An 18,287-nucleotide genomic window follows, 5' to 3' on the forward strand; every position below is an offset into this window, starting at 1 on the left:
ACTCTACTCCAATAAAAATTAAAAGTAAAAAAAAGCAAAATTTTAAAGAAGAAAAGAAAATATACATGGACCGTAATGTTCACTGCAGCACTGTTTACAATAGCCAAAATATGGAAGCACTCTAAATGCCCATCAACAGAGGAATAAAGAAGATACTGTACATATACACAATGAAATATTACTCAGCCCTAAATAATGAAATAGTGCCATGTGCAGCAACATGGAAGGGCCTGGAGATTATCACACTTTGTAACATATTTCAAAGAAAGACAAAATCGTATGAGGAATCTAATTTAAACAATGACACAAATGAACTGATTTACAAAATAGAAACAGACTTACGGGTATGGAAAACACATGGTTACCAAAGGGGACAGGTAGGCCTCGGGATAAAGCAGGAGCTTGGGATGAACATACACACTGCTACATATAAGGCAGACATAAAGCAATTATCCTCCAATTAAAAATAAATTTTAGAAAAGATAGCCAGCAAGGACCTGTGGCATAGCACAGGGAACTCTCAACATTCTGTGATAACTTGTATGAGAAAATAATCTGCAAAAGACTGAGTCGATGTGAATGTGTAACAATCACTTTCTGTGCACCTGAAACATGGCACTGTAAGTTAACTATACTCAAATAGAATTTTTTTAAAAAAAGATTCTGTGCAGTAGGAAGGAGAGAGGGCAGCTGACTGGCTGTTGCCCATCTGCAGGTCAGGCTCTGAGCTCTTCTCACAGCTGCCAAAAAATGTCAACGGGCCCTTATCTCTGAAGACCCTGAAATCCATAACCTCCATGAAGATCCACCCCAGCTACAAGCTTGTTCCCTCCAAGATTCCACAGATCCTATGGCCCCGTGGCCTTCCCCTGAACAGGGCAGAACCAAGAAGCTCACCTTAGGAGGCCTCCCTGCATGGAGGGAAAGGCTGACGGGTGTCCAGGCCCCCCGTGGAGGAGGACAGAAGGGAAGGGCCCAGGGCTCTGGCGTTCATTCCAGGGCCTCCCCCTCACGAGGACATTTCCTGCCTGGGGCCGGCCTGTCCTTCCACGACAGGGGTCACTGGGAAAGCTCACAATGAATGGACATATTCCTGAGACCCGTCTCCTGCTGTGCAAAGTTGGCCTGAGCCAATGGTGAATGAGAGTGCTGCACACCCAGTTCCCTTGGGTATGAGGGAGCGAGGGTTTCCTCACACCAACGAACAATTCTCAGGCCCCGGAGGCACCAGCTGGATGTCCTAAGATTCACCTCAGTTCTGCCACTGTCTACCTAGGGATTACATTCGATTTCACAGTTCAGGGCTCAGTCCTTCAAGACTGACCCCCGCCCCATTTCAGAGGCCAGTCTTAAATCCAGGTTGTTATCTGCGCTTCTAACTGACTATCTGTAAATCAGAGGTTCCCACGACCCCCCTCCCTTGAGTGCAATTAATTTGCTAGAGGGGCTTGCAGAACTCAGAAAATTTGTTTACTCACTAGATTGCCAGTTTGTTATAAAAGGATATAACTCAGGAACAGCCAGAACGGACCACAAATTATGGACAGGGGCACAGAACTTCCACGTCCCTTCAAGGGTCATCACTCTCCCCAGATCTCTACTTGTTCACCAGGCTGGAAGCGCTGAGTCCAGTCCTTTGGGATTTTTATGGAGGTTTCCTTACACAGAGACGATTGATTAAATCATGGGCCATCGGTGACAGCTGCAACCCCAGCCCCCTCCCACTGAGGGCGTGCTGGAAGCTCCAGCCCTCGAACCACAAGGCTGTCTCCCCTGGCAACCAGCCCCCAAATATAGGTGAGTTCTGAAAGTCACCCCGTTAACAAAAGACACCTTTATGGCTCTCATTACACCAGAAATTCCAAGTCTTAGGAGGTTCTTGTATTGGAAGAATCAATATGGTCAAAATGACTATATTACCCAAGGCAATCTACAGATTCAATGCAGTCTCCACCAAATTACCAATGGCATTTTTCAAAGAACTAGAACAAAAAGTTTTAAATTTGTATGGAGACACAAAAGACCTCGAATAGCTAAAATAATCCTGAGAAAGAAAAACAGAGTCGCAGGAATCAGGCTCCCTGATTTCAGACTATACTACAAAGCTACAGTCAGCAAATGGAATATTACTCAGTCATAAAAAAGAATGAACTAGGGACTTATCTGGTGGTCCAGTGGTCAAGATTCTCCACTTTCACTGCCGATGGCCCAGGTTCGATCCCTGCTTGGAGACCTAAGATCTCAGGAGCTGTGTGGCATGGCCTAAAAAGAGAAAAAGAATGAAGTAATGCCATTTGTAGACAGACCTAGGGATGATCATACTAAGTGAAGTAAGCCAAACAGAGAAAGATAAATATCATATGATATCACTTACACCTGGAATCTTTAAAAAAAAAGATACAAATGAACTTATTTTCAAAACAGAGACTCACAGACATAGAAAACAATCTTAACGGTTACCAAAGAGGAAAGGGATGGGGCAGAAGGAAGAATAATTTAGGAGATTGGGATTGACACATACACACCGAGTGGGTGCCAAGTCACTTCAGTCGTGTCTGACTCTTCGCAACCCCATGGAGTGTAGGACAGGCTCCCCGTCCATGGGCTTCTCCAGGCAAGAACAGACTGCTATATATAAAACAGAGTGCTTGCTTCAGCAGCACATATACTAAAAATGGAATGATTCAGAGAACATTAGCATGACCCCTGAACAAGGAAGACCTGCAAAGTCACAAAGCATTCTGTATTTTTGTTCTAAAAACATAATGAAAAGGAAAGTTCATCAAACAAGCTTTATATGTTGGTCACCTATGTGCCTGTCACCACTTTCGAAAAATCTACAGTTAAGGTGGATGAGAACTGCCGATTGTTGAATAAAGTTATAGAATCCCCAAAATAATTAAAATAAAACAGATAACCAACAAGGACCTACTGACAGTACAAGGAACTATACTCAATACTTTGTTATAACCAAAAGGGAAAAGAAGCTGAAGGATAAATACACACACACACACACACAAAATTGCTGTGCTGCTGTACACCCAAAACTAATATGATATTGTAAATCAATTACACTTCAATTTTTTAAAGAAAAAACAAAGTCTTAGGAGCTCTGTACAGAAATGGGGATGAAGATCAAACATATATTTCTTATTGTAAATCATAGTATCACAATTGTCAACCAAGAAATAGTGCAGGAAGCTGCAACAAGAAGAGAATTTATTGGGAGTTCTAAGAATTCCAATTCAAAAGCTACACATTCAAGTAAAACCAAGAGCGTGTTCACAGGAAGAGAGTTGGTGCTTATAGACGCAAAAAGTCATGAGGTTAAAAGTTGCCTGGCAAGAACTGTGATCAGAGACGCCATTATCCTCTGTTTCTCTGCTGCACCGACCTCGACGTCTTGCCTACTTCCGCCTATTTGCGGCCTATAGGCTACTACAGCGCTAGGGTGTCAGTTGGTCCCGCCCAGGACACTTCAGTTCTGCCCTGGAAGGATATATTTAATAACTGATTGGTGTGTCCCTTGAATACAAGAAAATGGAAACTGAACAGCCAGAGGAAACCTTTCCCAACACTGAAACCAATGGAGAATTTGGTAAACGCCCTGCTGAAGATATGGAAGAGGAACAAGCTTTTAAAAGATCTAGAAACACTGATGAGATGGTTGGATTACGCATTCTGCTTCAGAGCAAGAATGCTGGGGCAGTGATTGGAAAAGGAGGCAAGAATATTAAGGCTCTCCGTACAGACTACAATGCCAGTGTTTCAGTCCCAGACAGCAGTGGCCCCGAGCGCATATTGAGTATCAGTGCTGATATTGAAACGATTGGAGAAATTCTGAAGAAAATCATCCCTACCTTGGAAGAGGGCCTGCAGTTGCCATCACCCACTGCAACCAGCCAGCTCCCGCTCGAATCTGATGCTGTGGAATGCTTAAATTACCAACACTATAAAGGAAGCGACTTTGACTGCGAGTTGAGACTGTTGATTCATCAGAGTCTGGCAGGAGGAATTATTGGAGTCAAAGGTGCTAAAATCAAAGAACTTCGAGAGAACACTCAGACAACAATCAAACTTTTCCAGGAATGTTGTCCTCAATCTACTGACAGAGTCGTTCTTATCGGAGGAAAACCTGATAGGGTTGTAGAGTGCATAAAGATCATCCTTGATCTTATATCAGAGTCTCCCATCAAAGGACGCGCTCAGCCTTATGATCCCAATTTTTATGATGAAACCTATGATTATGGTGGTTTTACAATGATGTTTGATGACCGCCGTGGACGTCCTGTGGGATTTCCCATGCGGGGAAGAGGTGGTTTTGACAGAATGCCGCCTGGTCGGGGTGGGCGTCCCATGCCTCCCTCCAGAAGAGATTATGATGATATGAGCCCTCGTCGAGGACCTTCTCCACCCCCTCCCGGACGAGGTGGCCGGGGAGGTAGTAGAGCTCGGAATCTTCCTCTTCCACCACCACCACCACCTAGAGGAGGAGATCTAATGGCCTATGACAGAAGAGGAAGACCTGGAGACCGTTATGATGGCATGGTTGGTTTCAGTGCTGATGAAACCTGGGACTCTGCAATAGATACATGGAGCCCATCAGAGTGGCAGATGGCTTATGAACCACAGGGTGGCTCTGGATATGATTATTCCTATGCAGGGGGTCGTGGCTCATATGGTGATCTTGGTGGACCTATTATTACTACACAAGTAACTATTCCCAAAGATTTGGCTGGATCTATTATTGGCAAAGGTGGTCAGCGGATTAAACAAATCCGTCATGAGTCAGGAGCTTCGATCAAAATTGATGAGCCTTTAGAAGGATCCGAAGATCGGATCATTACCATTACGGGAACACAGGACCAGATACAGAATGCACAGTATTTGCTGCAGAACAGTGTGAAGCAGTATGCAGATGTTGAAGGATTCTAATGCAAGATATTTTTTCTTTTTTATAGTGTGAAGCAGTATTCTGGAAAGTTTTTCTAAGACTAGTGAAGAACTGAAGGAGTCCTCCATCTTTTTTTTTTTATCTGCTTCTGTTTAAAAAGCCAACATTCCTCTGCTTCATAGGTGTTCTGCATTTGAGGTGTAGTGAAATCTTTGCTGTTCACCAGATGTAATGTTTTAGTTCCTTACAAACAGGGTGGGGGTGGGGGAGGGTGTGCGAAAACTAACATTGAAATTTTGAAACAGCAGCAGAGTGAGTGAATTTTAATTTTTGTTCATTGTTGGTGGTTTAAAGAAGTCCCCCCATGTAATTATTGTGAACACTTTGCTTTGTGGTCACTGTAACATTTGGGGTGGTGGGACAGGGAGGAAAAGTAACAGTAGTCCATATGTCCCTGGCATCTATTCAGAGCAGTGTGCAGAATGTAATGCTCTTTTGTAAGAAACGTTTTATGATTTTTAAAATAAATTTAGTGAACCTATTTTTGGTGGTCATTTTTTTTAAGATGGTCATTTTTCAAATGGCTGAATTCCCTCCAACCTACCCCCAAACGGAACACTAAGTTTAATTTTCAGTCCTCTGTTGGATATAAATAAATGGCATCTCTTCTTGGACTTAGGCAAAATATCTTGACAATACTCATTTCTGGTGATTCTTAATGATTTGAAGTCCATTGCTTGGGAGGAAATTCCACCACACATTCATGCTTATAATAAGCTGGGGATTTTTGTTTGTTTTTGCAAATGCTTGCCCCTACTTTGCAACGATTTTCTGTTCGTAATTCTGAAGAACCAAGGTGGGGAGCAACACAACCGATGGAATAGTGGTATAAGTTTATACCAGAAGCTTAATGACAAGTTTTATCAATCAGAATAATACTTGGTTATGGAAGTGACTGATGCTAAATAAATTCTGATTATTTTTTATTAGATAATTTCTCACATATAGACTTAACTGTCAGCTTGGTAGTGTCTATTAGTTAAACTTTGTAAAATATATATATATTCTTGTTTTTCCATTGTATGCAAACTGAAAGAAAAAGATGTACCATTTCTCTGTTGTATGTTGGATTATGTAGGAAATGTTTGTGAACAATTCAAAAAAAAAGATGAAAAAAATTCCTGTGGATGTTTTGTGTAGTATCTCTTGGCATTTGTATTAATAGTTAAAGTTCACTTCCAAATAAAACTCCCATAATGCTAGATTTGATGTGTGCCCAATTTTGAACAAGAGTTGATTGACACCTGTAAAATTTGTTAAAACGTTCCTCTTGTAAGGAAATACAATAATCTTAAATTAAAAAAAAAAAAAAAAAGAACTGTGATCAACTCGAACGCAAGCTGGAAAATATTGTCCTTAAGGAATCACAAATTGTTTTAGGGTCCGGGAGATAAGTAGAAAGGCTGTGGTGAGTAATTTTAGGGTAAGGCTCTGATAAGTATCTTGAGTTTCTGGCAGATGTTTTGAATGACTCCATTATGACCGTGAGGGGTCAGAAGGTCTGATTCTGCCCGGCTGAGATGTGCATAAGCCACACTCCTAAAGGGCCTCCAGGCTCTCTTAGCAATGGCAACTCCATTTTGCTTTTCCTTCCACCCAGTCTACACCTTGGTCTTCAAACATGGATCCTTTATGGCAAAATGATCGTAAAAGTGGAAAGATGCATACAGAAATATAATAAAATGTGTTGAAACTGCAAAAAAGAAAGTGGAAAGATACTGGCACATTGCTAGAATCCCATTTAGTTGTTAACAACCATCCAGTCAACAGCATTCCATATGAAAATGTCTCCGACAGTGAGACTGAAACTGAGGGCATTCAAGAGTTAGATCCCTTAGACTCTAATTTGCTTAATACATAATGTCCCATAACCAAGCTTGCCTTAAATGTTCCTGCAAATTGCGTACTCTTCCAGATTTGCATAGCTTAGACACAAAAAGTAGTGAGACTCCTTTTATCATCCCCTACAGGTAATATCTGTGACATAAGGGTTGTTATGGTAACAGGTACTTAAGTTGTTTTTCAGGAACACGGAGCTAGTCTTGCCAAGTTCAAACTGGTTGGGACCATCGACCCTCCAGCTGGGCCTGCACGGGTGTCCAATGCACGTGATGTCAGGGCCAAAATTTTTTGATGTCAGGGCCAAAATCTCCACCCTTGGATCATGCTGAAACCACCATGCTCTGAATGTGCAGCTCACAAAGAAGCATGCAACTCAGATATGGCTTTACAGAGCAGCCATTACCTCACCTTTTTCTGCCTCCAATTAGCCAGAAAGTCAGCTGACAGCCTTCTGGGAGTTGCTTTGTACATAACTTGCTGCTTTTAAGACTATCTTTAATTTTTGCCCCCCTTTTTCTTGAAAGTGGAGAGTGTTCTTAGGGAGGTTTTTTTTTTTTTTTTTTTTTTGATGTGTAATTGCTTTACAGGTTTTCCAGGTGGCTCAGTGGTAAAGAATCTGCCTGCCAATGAAGGAGACACAGGTTTGATCCCTGGGTCAGGAAGTTTCCCTGGAGAAGAAAATGGCAACCCACTCTAGCATTCTTGCCTGGGAAATCCCATGGACAGAGGAGCCTGGTGGGCTCCACGGGGTCACAAAAAAGTCAGACACAGCTTAACAACAACTGCTTTACAATGTAGTGTGAGTTGCTGCAGCACAACAAAGTGAATCAGCTGTGTGTGTGTGTGTGTTCCCTCCCTCCCACCCCACCCCTCTGGGTCGTCACAGGGCACCGAGCTGAGCTCCCTGTGCTCTGCGGCAGCTTCCCGGTAGTTATCCAGTTCACATGGTAACCACCTAGCTCACACATATATGTCAACGCTACACTTGATTCTCTTTGGGTGGATCCTCTTTGGGACCCCCCAGGTTTCTTGGACCTAGAGGCCTATTTCCTTTCCTAGGTTAGGGAAGTTTTCAGCAACTTTGTGGATATTGCGTTGTTTTGTTTTGTTTTACAAAGTGAAGGTTCATGGCAACCTGGCATCAAGCACGTGTACTGGTGCCATTTTTTTCCAACAGCATTTGCTCACCTTGTGTCTGTGTCACATTGCAGAAATTCTTACAATATTTCAAACTTTTTCAGCTATAGTTGATATGGTGACCAGTGATCTGTGGTGTTACTATTGCAAAAAGATTACAATTTGCTGAAGGCTCAGATGATATTCAGCATTTTTTAGCAATAAAGGTTTTTAAGGAAGGCATATACATAGTATTTTTTAGACATAATGCTACTGCCCATTTATTTATAGTGCAAACATAACTTTTTTTTAAATCTTTAGTTGAAGTATAGTTAATTTACAATGTGTTAGTTGCAGGTAGAAAACTTTTTTAAAAATTTTAAATGGTTCTTTATTCATAAATTTGATGTAAGCTTACAAATTTACTATAGACTGCCAAATAAATCTGCAGTGAAAAATAAAGTAAAAAAAAAAACAAGCATGCCCAACGTGTAGCCATCAATCTGCTAGCCATCAGGACATTAAATAATTCAATAATGTATTCAAGATTCAGCCTTAGGTTTAAGCATATTCAAAAGCAGAGACATTACTTTGCCAACAAAGGTCCGTCTAGTCAAGGCTATGGTTTTTCCAGTGGTCATGTATGGATGTGAGAGTTGGACTATGAAGAAAGCTGAGCGCCGAAGAATTGATGCTTTTGAACTGTGGTGTTGGAGAAGACTCTTGAGAGTCTCTTGGACTGCAAGGAGATCCAACCAGTCCATTCTGAAGGAGATGGGTCCTGGGTGTTCTTAGGAAGGAATGATGCTAAAGCTGAAATTCCAGTACTTTGTCCACCTCATGCGAAGAGTTGACTCATTGGAAAAGACTCTGATGCTGGGAGGGATTGGGGGCAGGAGGAGAAGGGGACGACAGAGGATGAGATGGCTGGATGGCATCACTGACTCGATGGACGTGAGTTTGAGTGAACTCCAGGAGTTGATGATGGACAGGGAGGCCTGGCGTGCTGCAATTCATGGGGTCGCAAAGAGTCGGACATGACTGAGCAACTGAACTGAACTGAACTGAATTACTTTTAAGAACTCTGCTTTGTCACCTGTTACCTAAGCAACTGGCAATAAGAACTTTATACAAATAAAACATTGCTTTCATGTGCACTAGGAAACCCCAACATTTGTGTGACTCACCTCACTGCACTCTTTGCTTTATTTTGATGGTCTGGACCTGTAGTATCTCCAAAGTCTGCATGTGCTCTGTACACAAGTTCTTGAAAGGCCCTGGGTTAGAGATGCCTTCCTGCAGAAGCCCCTCTGGTAAGATGGAAACGGTACCTTCTGGGGAGGGGCACACCTGACATACACCTGACATCTGGGGAGGGCTACGCCTGACATCAAAGGCCTTTCCAAAGTACTGGAAGACGTGGCTTCCCCTTACTCAGTCCCTCACCTGAGCTCTTTGAGCAAGTGATGATGGGGGTGGGGTGGCTGCCTCCTCCTCCTTGCAGACCCCTGGGCTGTCGCTACGGGCCTGGGGGTTCGATCTATAGCTAAGGGACAATTTTCTCACAAAAGGCAAGCCCGGGCAGGGCACCCCGATATCGAAGGAATTAGCAGAGATCCCAACTCGCTCAGGGTTATCCCCATTTCTGCACGTGCTAACGGTTCCACATTGGAAATCCTCCCACAGGACACCCCAGACTCACCAGACCCTCCACGCCCCTCCCGCTGGGACCCTTCCCACCGACTTGAGAAGTGGGCCCACGGGAGCTGGGCACATCGAGAATTCACACTTTAGCAACTTGAGTTAAAGGGAGGGGAACCCTGCCTCCCCGCGATTACCATAGAGGACTGCATCTTCTGATTCCAAAGCAAGCAAAGGAGCTGTCCAGATGCGTCCGCGGAGACCCAGCGCCCCTGCGGGCGGGCTGATTTCCTGGGCCGCTGACCACTCCGCAGCCACAGCCATCGCCCTCTGACTCCGGGCCCCTCCGCACCACTCCGGTAGTGGCTCCCCTTCAAACAGGTCATCTCTTCCCTGACTGCGTGTGTCTTGTGCCCTTTGCATCGCCAGCCATTACTGGCTCTAACCTGGGCACTCACTTTTCATCAGGACAGCCTCATTTTCTTTTTGGCTATGCTGCTCAGCTTGCAGGATCTTAGTTCTTAGATCCCCCACCAGGGATTGAACCTGGGCCCTTGGCAGTGAGTGAACAGAGCCCTAACGGTACAGCCAGGAAGTTACCAGAAGAGCCTTCTGAAAGAGACTCTCCTTAGGTCACCCTTAAGCAAGTGACCCTTGAAATGGACCAAGCTAGGACCCCATTTTGCTTGATTCTCTCCCCCCACCCCCAGCCTGCACACCCCGCAGACCCACCGCCCCCACCAGTTCCACTTCCCTATGTCTCTGGCAATCTGCAAGCTTTACCCCTCCAAGACAGGGTCCTTTCTCTTCTGTCCTCTGACTCCACTTCCCCTTCCACTCTGGTTTTTACACCTTCTCATCCTTGGCTTTGCACTGGGGACCTGATTGAGGGCAGATGGTCCAACGTGACCCCTCATGGCTGTGTGGCTCCCAGGCAGACGCTCAGTAAGCGCAAGTGTGAGATCATTTCTTCTAAAACCCTGACAAGAGCTTCCCTGGTGGTCCCGGGGATAAGATCCCTCCCCTCTTCCAATGCAGGGGGCAGGTTCATCCCTGGAGGGGGAGCTAACATCCCACATGCCTTGTGACCAAAAAAAAAACACACAAAAACAGAAGCAATATTGTAAGAAACTCGATCAAGACTTTAAAAATTGTCCACATCAAAAAAAGTTTAAAGTAAGTGTTGTTTTTGTCTGTGCTCAGTCATGTTCAACCTGTGACCCCATGGACTGTAGCCCACCAGGCTCCTCTGTGCATGGGATTCTCTAGGCAAGAACACTGGAGTGGGTTGCCATGCCCTTCTCCAGCGGATCTTCCCGACTCAGGGATCAAACCCGTGTCTCCAGCATCTCCTGCATTGGCAGGCGGGTTCTTTACCACTGTGCCAAAACTATTAATAAAAAATAAATAAATAAATAAATAAAACCCTGACAACAGAGGGGCCACTTTCAGGCTAGCTGCTCTCCCCGTTTACAGAGGCCACAAGGGTGGCAAATGAAACCAGACCCTCTACTAACTCACAGGAAGTAAAAATCATTGCCTGGAGCCCAATCCCTGACACAGTCTGAGTGTCTGAAAGAGGGAAGGAAACTCTCTGCTTGGTAGAGATGAGCCAAACTTGGAGATGAGAATACGATTAGAAAGCCAGAAACTGGTCAGATCCCACAAGAGCCGAGGTAACCCACGATCCACAGCTTTCTCCCCAGGAATCGGCACACTCAGCCGTTCATCAATATACAATCAGCTCAGCCAGGACCCCAGTCAAGCTCACCAAGCTTCAGTGCTCGACGTGGCTGTGACTAAATGACTTTGCACAGCTAGGATGACGGGTTACACTCTTGAGCCAACCATCATGCAGCTCCAATACTGGAACATACTGTTCCCACCTGCAACAGCGCTGCAGGGTGGAGGAGTGGGGAGGGTTGGGGAGCCCTGTCGGAGGGCTCAGGGCTCTAGACCACCCAGCCCTGAGCAAGGGATGGACTCCCTTTCCAGGCAACTGGTCCTCTGGAAGCAGTGTCTAATGATACTCACCCCCAGACTCCTATACGCGGAACCCTGCCACCAGCTGGCCCTGTGGCTGCCTGCACAGAAAACTCATCTGGTTCCAGGGACTGTGCTCCCATGTCTGTCCGGTGCCTCAAGGGACAGTCCCAGGAGGCAGCATGTGTAAGGTCTTCCCTGGCCTGCAAACAGAGCTGTGCCCAGGACCTTCACGTGCTTTCCATGTTGATGAAACGTGCTCAGGGCATGAAGGGCGGCAGCCTGGCCCGTAGCTGAACGTGGCCCTGAGGACCCCGGCGGGCTCCTCACAACTGGTCCCTAGGAGCAGCAGCAGACGCGCAGTTCTGTGCTCGGGGAAGCCCCCAGGTTACATCAGGGTGGCCTGCACCCTGCTCCTGACCAATACGCCCACCGACAGTCACATGGGAGAGTCACCCACCGTGTAGGAGAGTGGCCCACCACGACCCTCCACAGCATTGCCTCTGAGTGAGAAGGACTCGTTGCTGGAAAGGACACCATCTCAGACCACACGGCCCGCACCCAGGAATTTGCCTTGGGAGGTGCCTTTGCCTCCGTCACCAGAGATGGCCCCCTGGGACACGCCACCCCCTCGGAGACCTCACCACTTGCCCAGATGTTGAAATATTGCTCAGTGTTACCCAAATCTATGAACAAATTTCCAGGGCCCCCGAGCTCACTGACCTGTTTTCGTGGCTGGATGTTTTAAGTCTGGGACAACAGCTATGGAGTGCATTTCAGATTGTATATTATTATTGGGTTTGCACACTTAGCATTTAGAGGTGTATTTTATTGGTCACAACTTGCCCTATCCCTGAGTTTCAACCAATCTGCCACCCAGGCTGCTAATGTCTTTATCATTGACTCTGATGCCTCAAGCATCACAGGGTAGATTGTAGTGTAAGCGCCAGACAGGGGTTTTGTGTGTGTGTGTGTGTGTGTGTGCGCGTCACTGAATTTATTTCATCTTTACTATGAATTCTGAATAAAAATGCAGAGTAAAAGTTAATGTGTTACTTGCTCAGTCGTGTCTGATTCTTTGTGACCCATGGACTGTAACAGCCCATCAGACTCCTCTGTCCATGGCGTTCTCCAGGCAAGAATACAAGAGTGGCCATTCTTGTATAATACCCATTCTCTAGGGTATTTTCCTGACCCAGGGATTGAACCCTGGTCTCTTGCATTGCAGGCAGATTCTTTACCGTCTGAGCTATGCAGAACATAATCTGAATTAATATGTAGAGAAATAAAATTTTGGCAAAACAAAAACTACCGTTTAGGGAAGTTAAACTGTGTACTAGTTTTTTCTGTTTATCCTTAGCAGTGAAATATATTACAGGTAACATTCCAAGATATCAGTTCCATGGTTAAAAAAAAATTTAAATAAGGTTCCATGGTTAAATAAAATTTAAAAAAATACTGTGCATACTGAAATAATGATAGAAGTGCAAATTCAAGCATTAATATCATTCACATAAGATTTTAACTTGTTGTACATTTTTGTAGTTCAGTAAATGTTCTTGAAGAGCCGATTCACTGGAAAAGACCCTGATGCTGGGAAAGATTGAGGGCAAGAGCAGGGGATGACAGAGGATGAGAAATGGACATGAGTTTGAGTAAACTCCGGGAGATAGTGAAGGACAGGAAGCATCGAGTGCTGCAATTCATGGGGTCGTAGAGAGTTGGACACGACTTGGCACCTGAACAACAACAAATGTCCTTTATAATAAAAAACAAAAAGTGTTATTTACTTAGGACAAAAATAACAATGTAAAGGAAGGAAGACCAAAATATTTTTATATGCTTATTCAGAGACACAGAATTTTCATGAATTTAAGAGAAATGAAGATATTCAAATAGTAATAGAAAATCATTAGACTTATCTGAATGTTCAAATGCTTATATAAGTTTTCAATCCATCTGGTTTTATAAAACCAAAACTGTGAACACAAAACAGAAAAGTTAACATTATCTTTTTATATGTTCCCAAGTATCAACTGCATCTATTTATTATGAATTTAAAGAACACAGATTTTAAAAGTAAAGTACAGAGGTATCTGACTCTTTTTAATTCCACAAATACTAGCATCCCAAAGTAACATTCAAACAAACCTCTATGCTGCTTAGTAAATTCTCTCCAATTTCTAGAATAAACTTCGCTTTTTTTAAAATTTTAATGCAAGTGTCTGACAATCCTTGGATTGCCGAGACATCCACTTCAACGACAGCTGAGTCACACTGCCAGTCACATGACTGCATAGAGAGCCGGCCCACCTCCACGTGACGCTGCAGCTGCTGGCCTGAAGACCCCACTCAGAGGACTCTCGCTGGTGGTTAAGAGCACTGCTTTGCAGCGTGGAGAAAGGGCTCCTGGCTCTTAAAGCCCACAGTCTAGCTAGAGAAGGTGCAGTGAACAGGTGACTCCAACGGACCATCATTAGCTTCTAGCTGGGGGGACTAGGCACTGCATGCAAGCTCGGAGGCTGCTGCTGCTAAGTCGCTTCAGTCGTGTCCGACTCTGTGCGACCCCATAGACGGCAGCCCACCAGGCTCCCCCGACCCTGGGATTCTCCAGGCAAGAACACTGGAGTGGTTGCCATTTCCTTCTCCAATGCATAAAAGTGAAAAGTGAAAGTGAAGTCACTCAGTCGTTTCCAACCCTCAGCGACCCCATGGACTGCAGCCTTCCAGACTCCTCCGTCCATGGGATTTTCCAGACAGAGTACTGGAGTGGGGTGCCAAGCTCGGAGGAGGACCTCCTAACTCTGGTTGAGGCAAAGGAGGCCTGATCTATTAGAGGAGCTGCTCAATGCCAAGCTGTTGGTCACCCATCCTTCATTTCCTTCAGTCCACAGGCTGAGCGGGACCTCTAACAGTGCTCCATCTCTTCTGCCCCAGGGTTTCCAGGAGCCCCTAACCATCTCCGTGATCCTGCGGACCAGGACTCGGCGGCCCCTCCCGCCTCGCTGCCATCACCGTGGGCTCTGCACGCCCTGGCAGTTACTGTGGCAGCATCTCCCCCAGCCGGCCTACGGGGGAGCCGGAGAACTCCTCACCCAGGCTGGGGCCCCTCCGACAGCACATGCGCTCCTGGCCCTCCCTCGGAACAGGCAGACTCGGGGCCTGCGTCACACAGCGCGGCCTCCCTACCCGGCCCTTCTTCCAGCCTTACCGCCCTTCTCCCGCCATCTGACATGGTCACTCTGGCATCTGGCCGGGTGCTGGTTTCCAGCTTCATCCAGGCGGCATGTTGGTACCACCCCCAGGGGACCCCGCTGGGGTGATCAATCCTATGCCCTGGGAGAAGGCTCCTAGTCAGTAAGCTCTCCCGGATCCGATTTCACGGTCTGACCCTGCTTGACCCCGGCTCACCTGGCCTTGGTGGCAACAGGCCTGCCGCTGCCTCGGGACACGGCTTCTTTCCTCTCTCATCAGAGCCGCTCAGACAGGAGGCCGGCGGAGGCTGCGTGACCCTGGGGAGCAGACCTGCCTGGGTCGCGCGTTTAACCTTGGAGCTCCGCAGCACTGGCTTCACCCTTAGCTTTCTCACCTGGTGGCCGGGGGCGGTGAGATTGGGGGGCAGCTCTTTCTGTGTTGCAGGGAGGCTCCCTGGCCTTCAGGCCTGGCTTTTTAATTGCTAATGAATCACTCTCAGCTTTTCCTTTTTACCCCCGAAGCCTGAATTGTCTTAGCAACGGCCACGCGTCTCACCAGCCTTGGAGTTGCTCCCTTCCGCTCCATTTCTCAAACTCTTGACACATGGACCCCACTAGTGAATTCTCCCCCGGCAGACTACCATCAGTCCATCGCGGTGGGCGTTTTAACAACAGTTTCATCATTACCTTGTGCCACGGGTGCTACTTCACCACCAAGGGTGAAGGGTCCTCAAGCCAGCGGCAGAGAGCAGCAGCTCCAACAACCTCCTGGTGTCCGCTCCCTGGGCTCCACCCGCTCCCGGGAGCAGCAGGCACAGTTTGAGCTTCCAGGGAGCAGAGGCTGAGCCAGAGGTTGGCACCAGGAAATGCATCAGGGAAGACTTCTGGGATCAAAACCTGGAAAAGGAAGGGATGGCGCTTTAAAACAGAGCTGACGAATCAGGGATGTGCATGGCCTAGAAAGGCGGCATGCCCTTGGTCAGGGTTCCCTGCAGCTGAGGAAGCTGCGAGCACTGACCGCTGAGGGCTGTGCGTGGGCAACACTCCCTGCAGCTGGGTGTCCGTCGGCCCTGGAGCAGGGTCTGGGCAGATCATGCCCGTGGCCATTAGCTGTGGGCACAGATGCTGGATGGTGGATGACTGCGAATGGCGTGACCCTCCACATGTGAATGACGACCATTGCCTTCTGATCTGTCGGGACAGTTAAGCAGGAAGCCCGGTCATCTGTAGACAGAAAAGGATGGCGGCATGCACTGTGTCTAACACAGAACAGGAACCCTGAACGGGCTAAGTGAAGTAAGTCAGAGAGAGAGACACCCTATGATACCACTTATATGTGGAATCTCAAACATGACATAGGACTTCCCTGGCGGTCCAGCAGTTGAGACTTCATGCTTCCATTGCAGGGACACGGGTTCAATCCCTGGTAGGGGAAGATCCCGCATTCCACTCAGCACAGGCCAAAAATAAATTAATTACATTAAATATGACATAAATGAACTTATTTATGAAACAGAAATAGAATCAGGGACATAGACATTAGACTGGTGGTTGCCAAGGGGCAGGGCGTGGGAGAGAGATGGGTTGGGAGTTTGGGGTTAACAGATGCAGATTATTATACAGAATGGATAAAAAACAAAGTCCCACTGTGTAGCACAGGGAACTATATTCAATATCCTTTGATAAACCATAATGGAAAAGAATATGAAAAAGAATATATATGTGCATAACTGCATCACTCTGCTGTATAGCAGTAACTTAACACAGCATTGTAAATCAACTATATATCAATTAAAAATTATAAATAGTTAAAAAACAAAAAAAAGAATACTATATGAGGCAGCTCAGCAGGGCCCATAGGCAGACCCTTCCCTACAGTGGGTCTGTTTACAAACTGGGACAGACTCTCAATAATGGAACTTTTAATTTATCTATACTTTTCAGTTTAACACCTAATTGGAAACTATTTGGGTATGCTAATTTAGTTTTTAAACTGCAATTTTTTATGACATTTAAATATGGAGCAAATATTCCTTTTGAAAATTTAGCATCCTAATAGAAATGTGCTGTTAAGTGCAAATTACACACTGGATTTGAAAGAATTAATATGAGAAAAAGAATGTAGAATATAACGTTAGCAATTTTAAAACATATTGAAATGACATTATTTGGATATACTCAGTTAAATAAAATACATAAGTAAAATTAATTCACATATTTCTTTTGATGCTTTTAGAAAGGCTATAATAATATCATCTAAAGTCATCCATTTGGCTCACATTACATTTCTAAGTCGGGGTTCTCAGGCACTGCAATGATAAAGAATCTGCCTGCCAAAGCAGGAGATGCAGTAGACTCGGGTTTGATCCCTGGGTCGGGAAGATCCCCTGGAGGAGGAAATGGCAACCCACTCCGGTATTCTTGCCTGGGAAATCCCATGGGCAGAGGAGCCTGGTGGGCTACAGTCCATGGCGTTGCAAAGATTTGGACACGACTGAGTGACTGAGCATGCATGCACGTTTCTTTAGTAAGTCAGAAGCCAGACACAGCCTCACAGTTTTCACATGGGCCTTGAGGTGGCAATTTTATCCTGGCATTGAGGTTTTCAGACTCCGGGAGGTGGGTTGGTGGGATGGTGGGCAGAGGTGAAGGCAGGTCTTGCTACCAAGTAAAAAAGGAACTTAACCAGTCTTGTGCTTGCTACTCCATTTTAATTCGAATCACATCCCACATCCATCTGTGTGTAAATGGTTTTGATGTAGACATAAAATGCTTGTACTTTGGTCTCCTGAGTTTAAACAGTATCCCCATCTCAAACCCTCAGTGTTCCTTAAGACACTGGGCTTTAAGTAACGTTTTGAATAATTTACTTCATGCCAACTCCTCTGCCCAGCCCTTCTCTCTCATGTTTCTTTTTCACCCTTTCACATCTTCATTCTCCAAATCAGGTTTAACTGTTTGGGGGCTTTTTCTCTGCTTCGTTACTAATTAAATTGTGTGTGTAACCTTAAATTCAACATACTATGACCCACTATCAGAACAATTAAAATTTCACTGGGAGGAGAAATATATTAGGAAGGATACTGACAGGGAAATGCAGCAAGGAGACCAATGCCATTCCCTCCCAGATGCCCCGTTAGCCTGGGCTACTGGCCGCCTCCTCTGAGACCAGATCTGTAGGAACTCCAGAGGGAAACATCACGATATGGGACCTGGGAGAGGACAATGTGGACCGGGGCAGGGTGTGTGTGTGTGTGTGTGTGTGTGACTGATGTGTGCTGGGACCGATGGTGGAGGCTGTAGGCCTTGCTCCGGGAGGATAAAATGGGAAATTAACTGTCGTAATTCTGTCTGCTTCTCCCTTAAACCCAGTGCTCTGGGGCCATAGATTCTGCCCCAGGCCCCTCTGATGGAAAGGACAGGTGCCATCAGTATACACGGGTCGTGCAGAAATGTGCAGGGGAGGAACCAAGGACCTAGAAAACCTTCTGCACAGCTTCCCAGGCCCCACCCGTGGATGGCGCAAGACTCCCGCCTTCCAGAATGCTCCATGGGTC

The 18,287-nt window shown here is 45.9% G+C and overlaps 1 protein-coding gene and 1 non-coding gene across 2 annotated transcripts; both read left to right on the forward strand.

Annotated features, from left to right (window-relative positions):
* Positions 1-2,644: 2,644 nt before the first annotated feature.
* LOC112580521 lies at positions 2,645-2,751 on the forward strand. Its single transcript, XR_003104915.1, has one exon. It is a non-coding gene; the product is annotated as a U6 spliceosomal RNA (small nuclear RNA).
* Positions 2,752-3,417: 666 nt separating this feature from the next.
* On the forward strand, positions 3,418-6,158 carry LOC102391118 (heterogeneous nuclear ribonucleoprotein K). The gene has a single exon (XM_044931114.2). The coding sequence runs from the start codon at positions 3,541-3,543 to the stop codon at positions 4,933-4,935; it is 1,395 nt and encodes a 464-aa protein (XP_044787049.2). The 5' UTR covers positions 3,418-3,540; the 3' UTR covers positions 4,936-6,158.
* Positions 6,159-18,287: the final 12,129 nt, after the last annotated feature.

Source organism: Bubalus bubalis, chromosome 18 (genome assembly GCF_019923935.1).
Source record: "Bubalus bubalis isolate 160015118507 breed Murrah chromosome 18, NDDB_SH_1, whole genome shotgun sequence".
In the NCBI taxonomy this organism is placed as follows: Eukaryota; Metazoa; Chordata; class Mammalia; order Artiodactyla; family Bovidae; genus Bubalus; species Bubalus bubalis.

Excerpts from the sequence above, each read along its gene's own strand:
- LOC102391118 (XM_044931114.2), top strand. The coding sequence starts at position 3,541 with ATGGAAACTGAACAGCCAGAGGAAACCTTTCCCAACACTGAAACCAAT.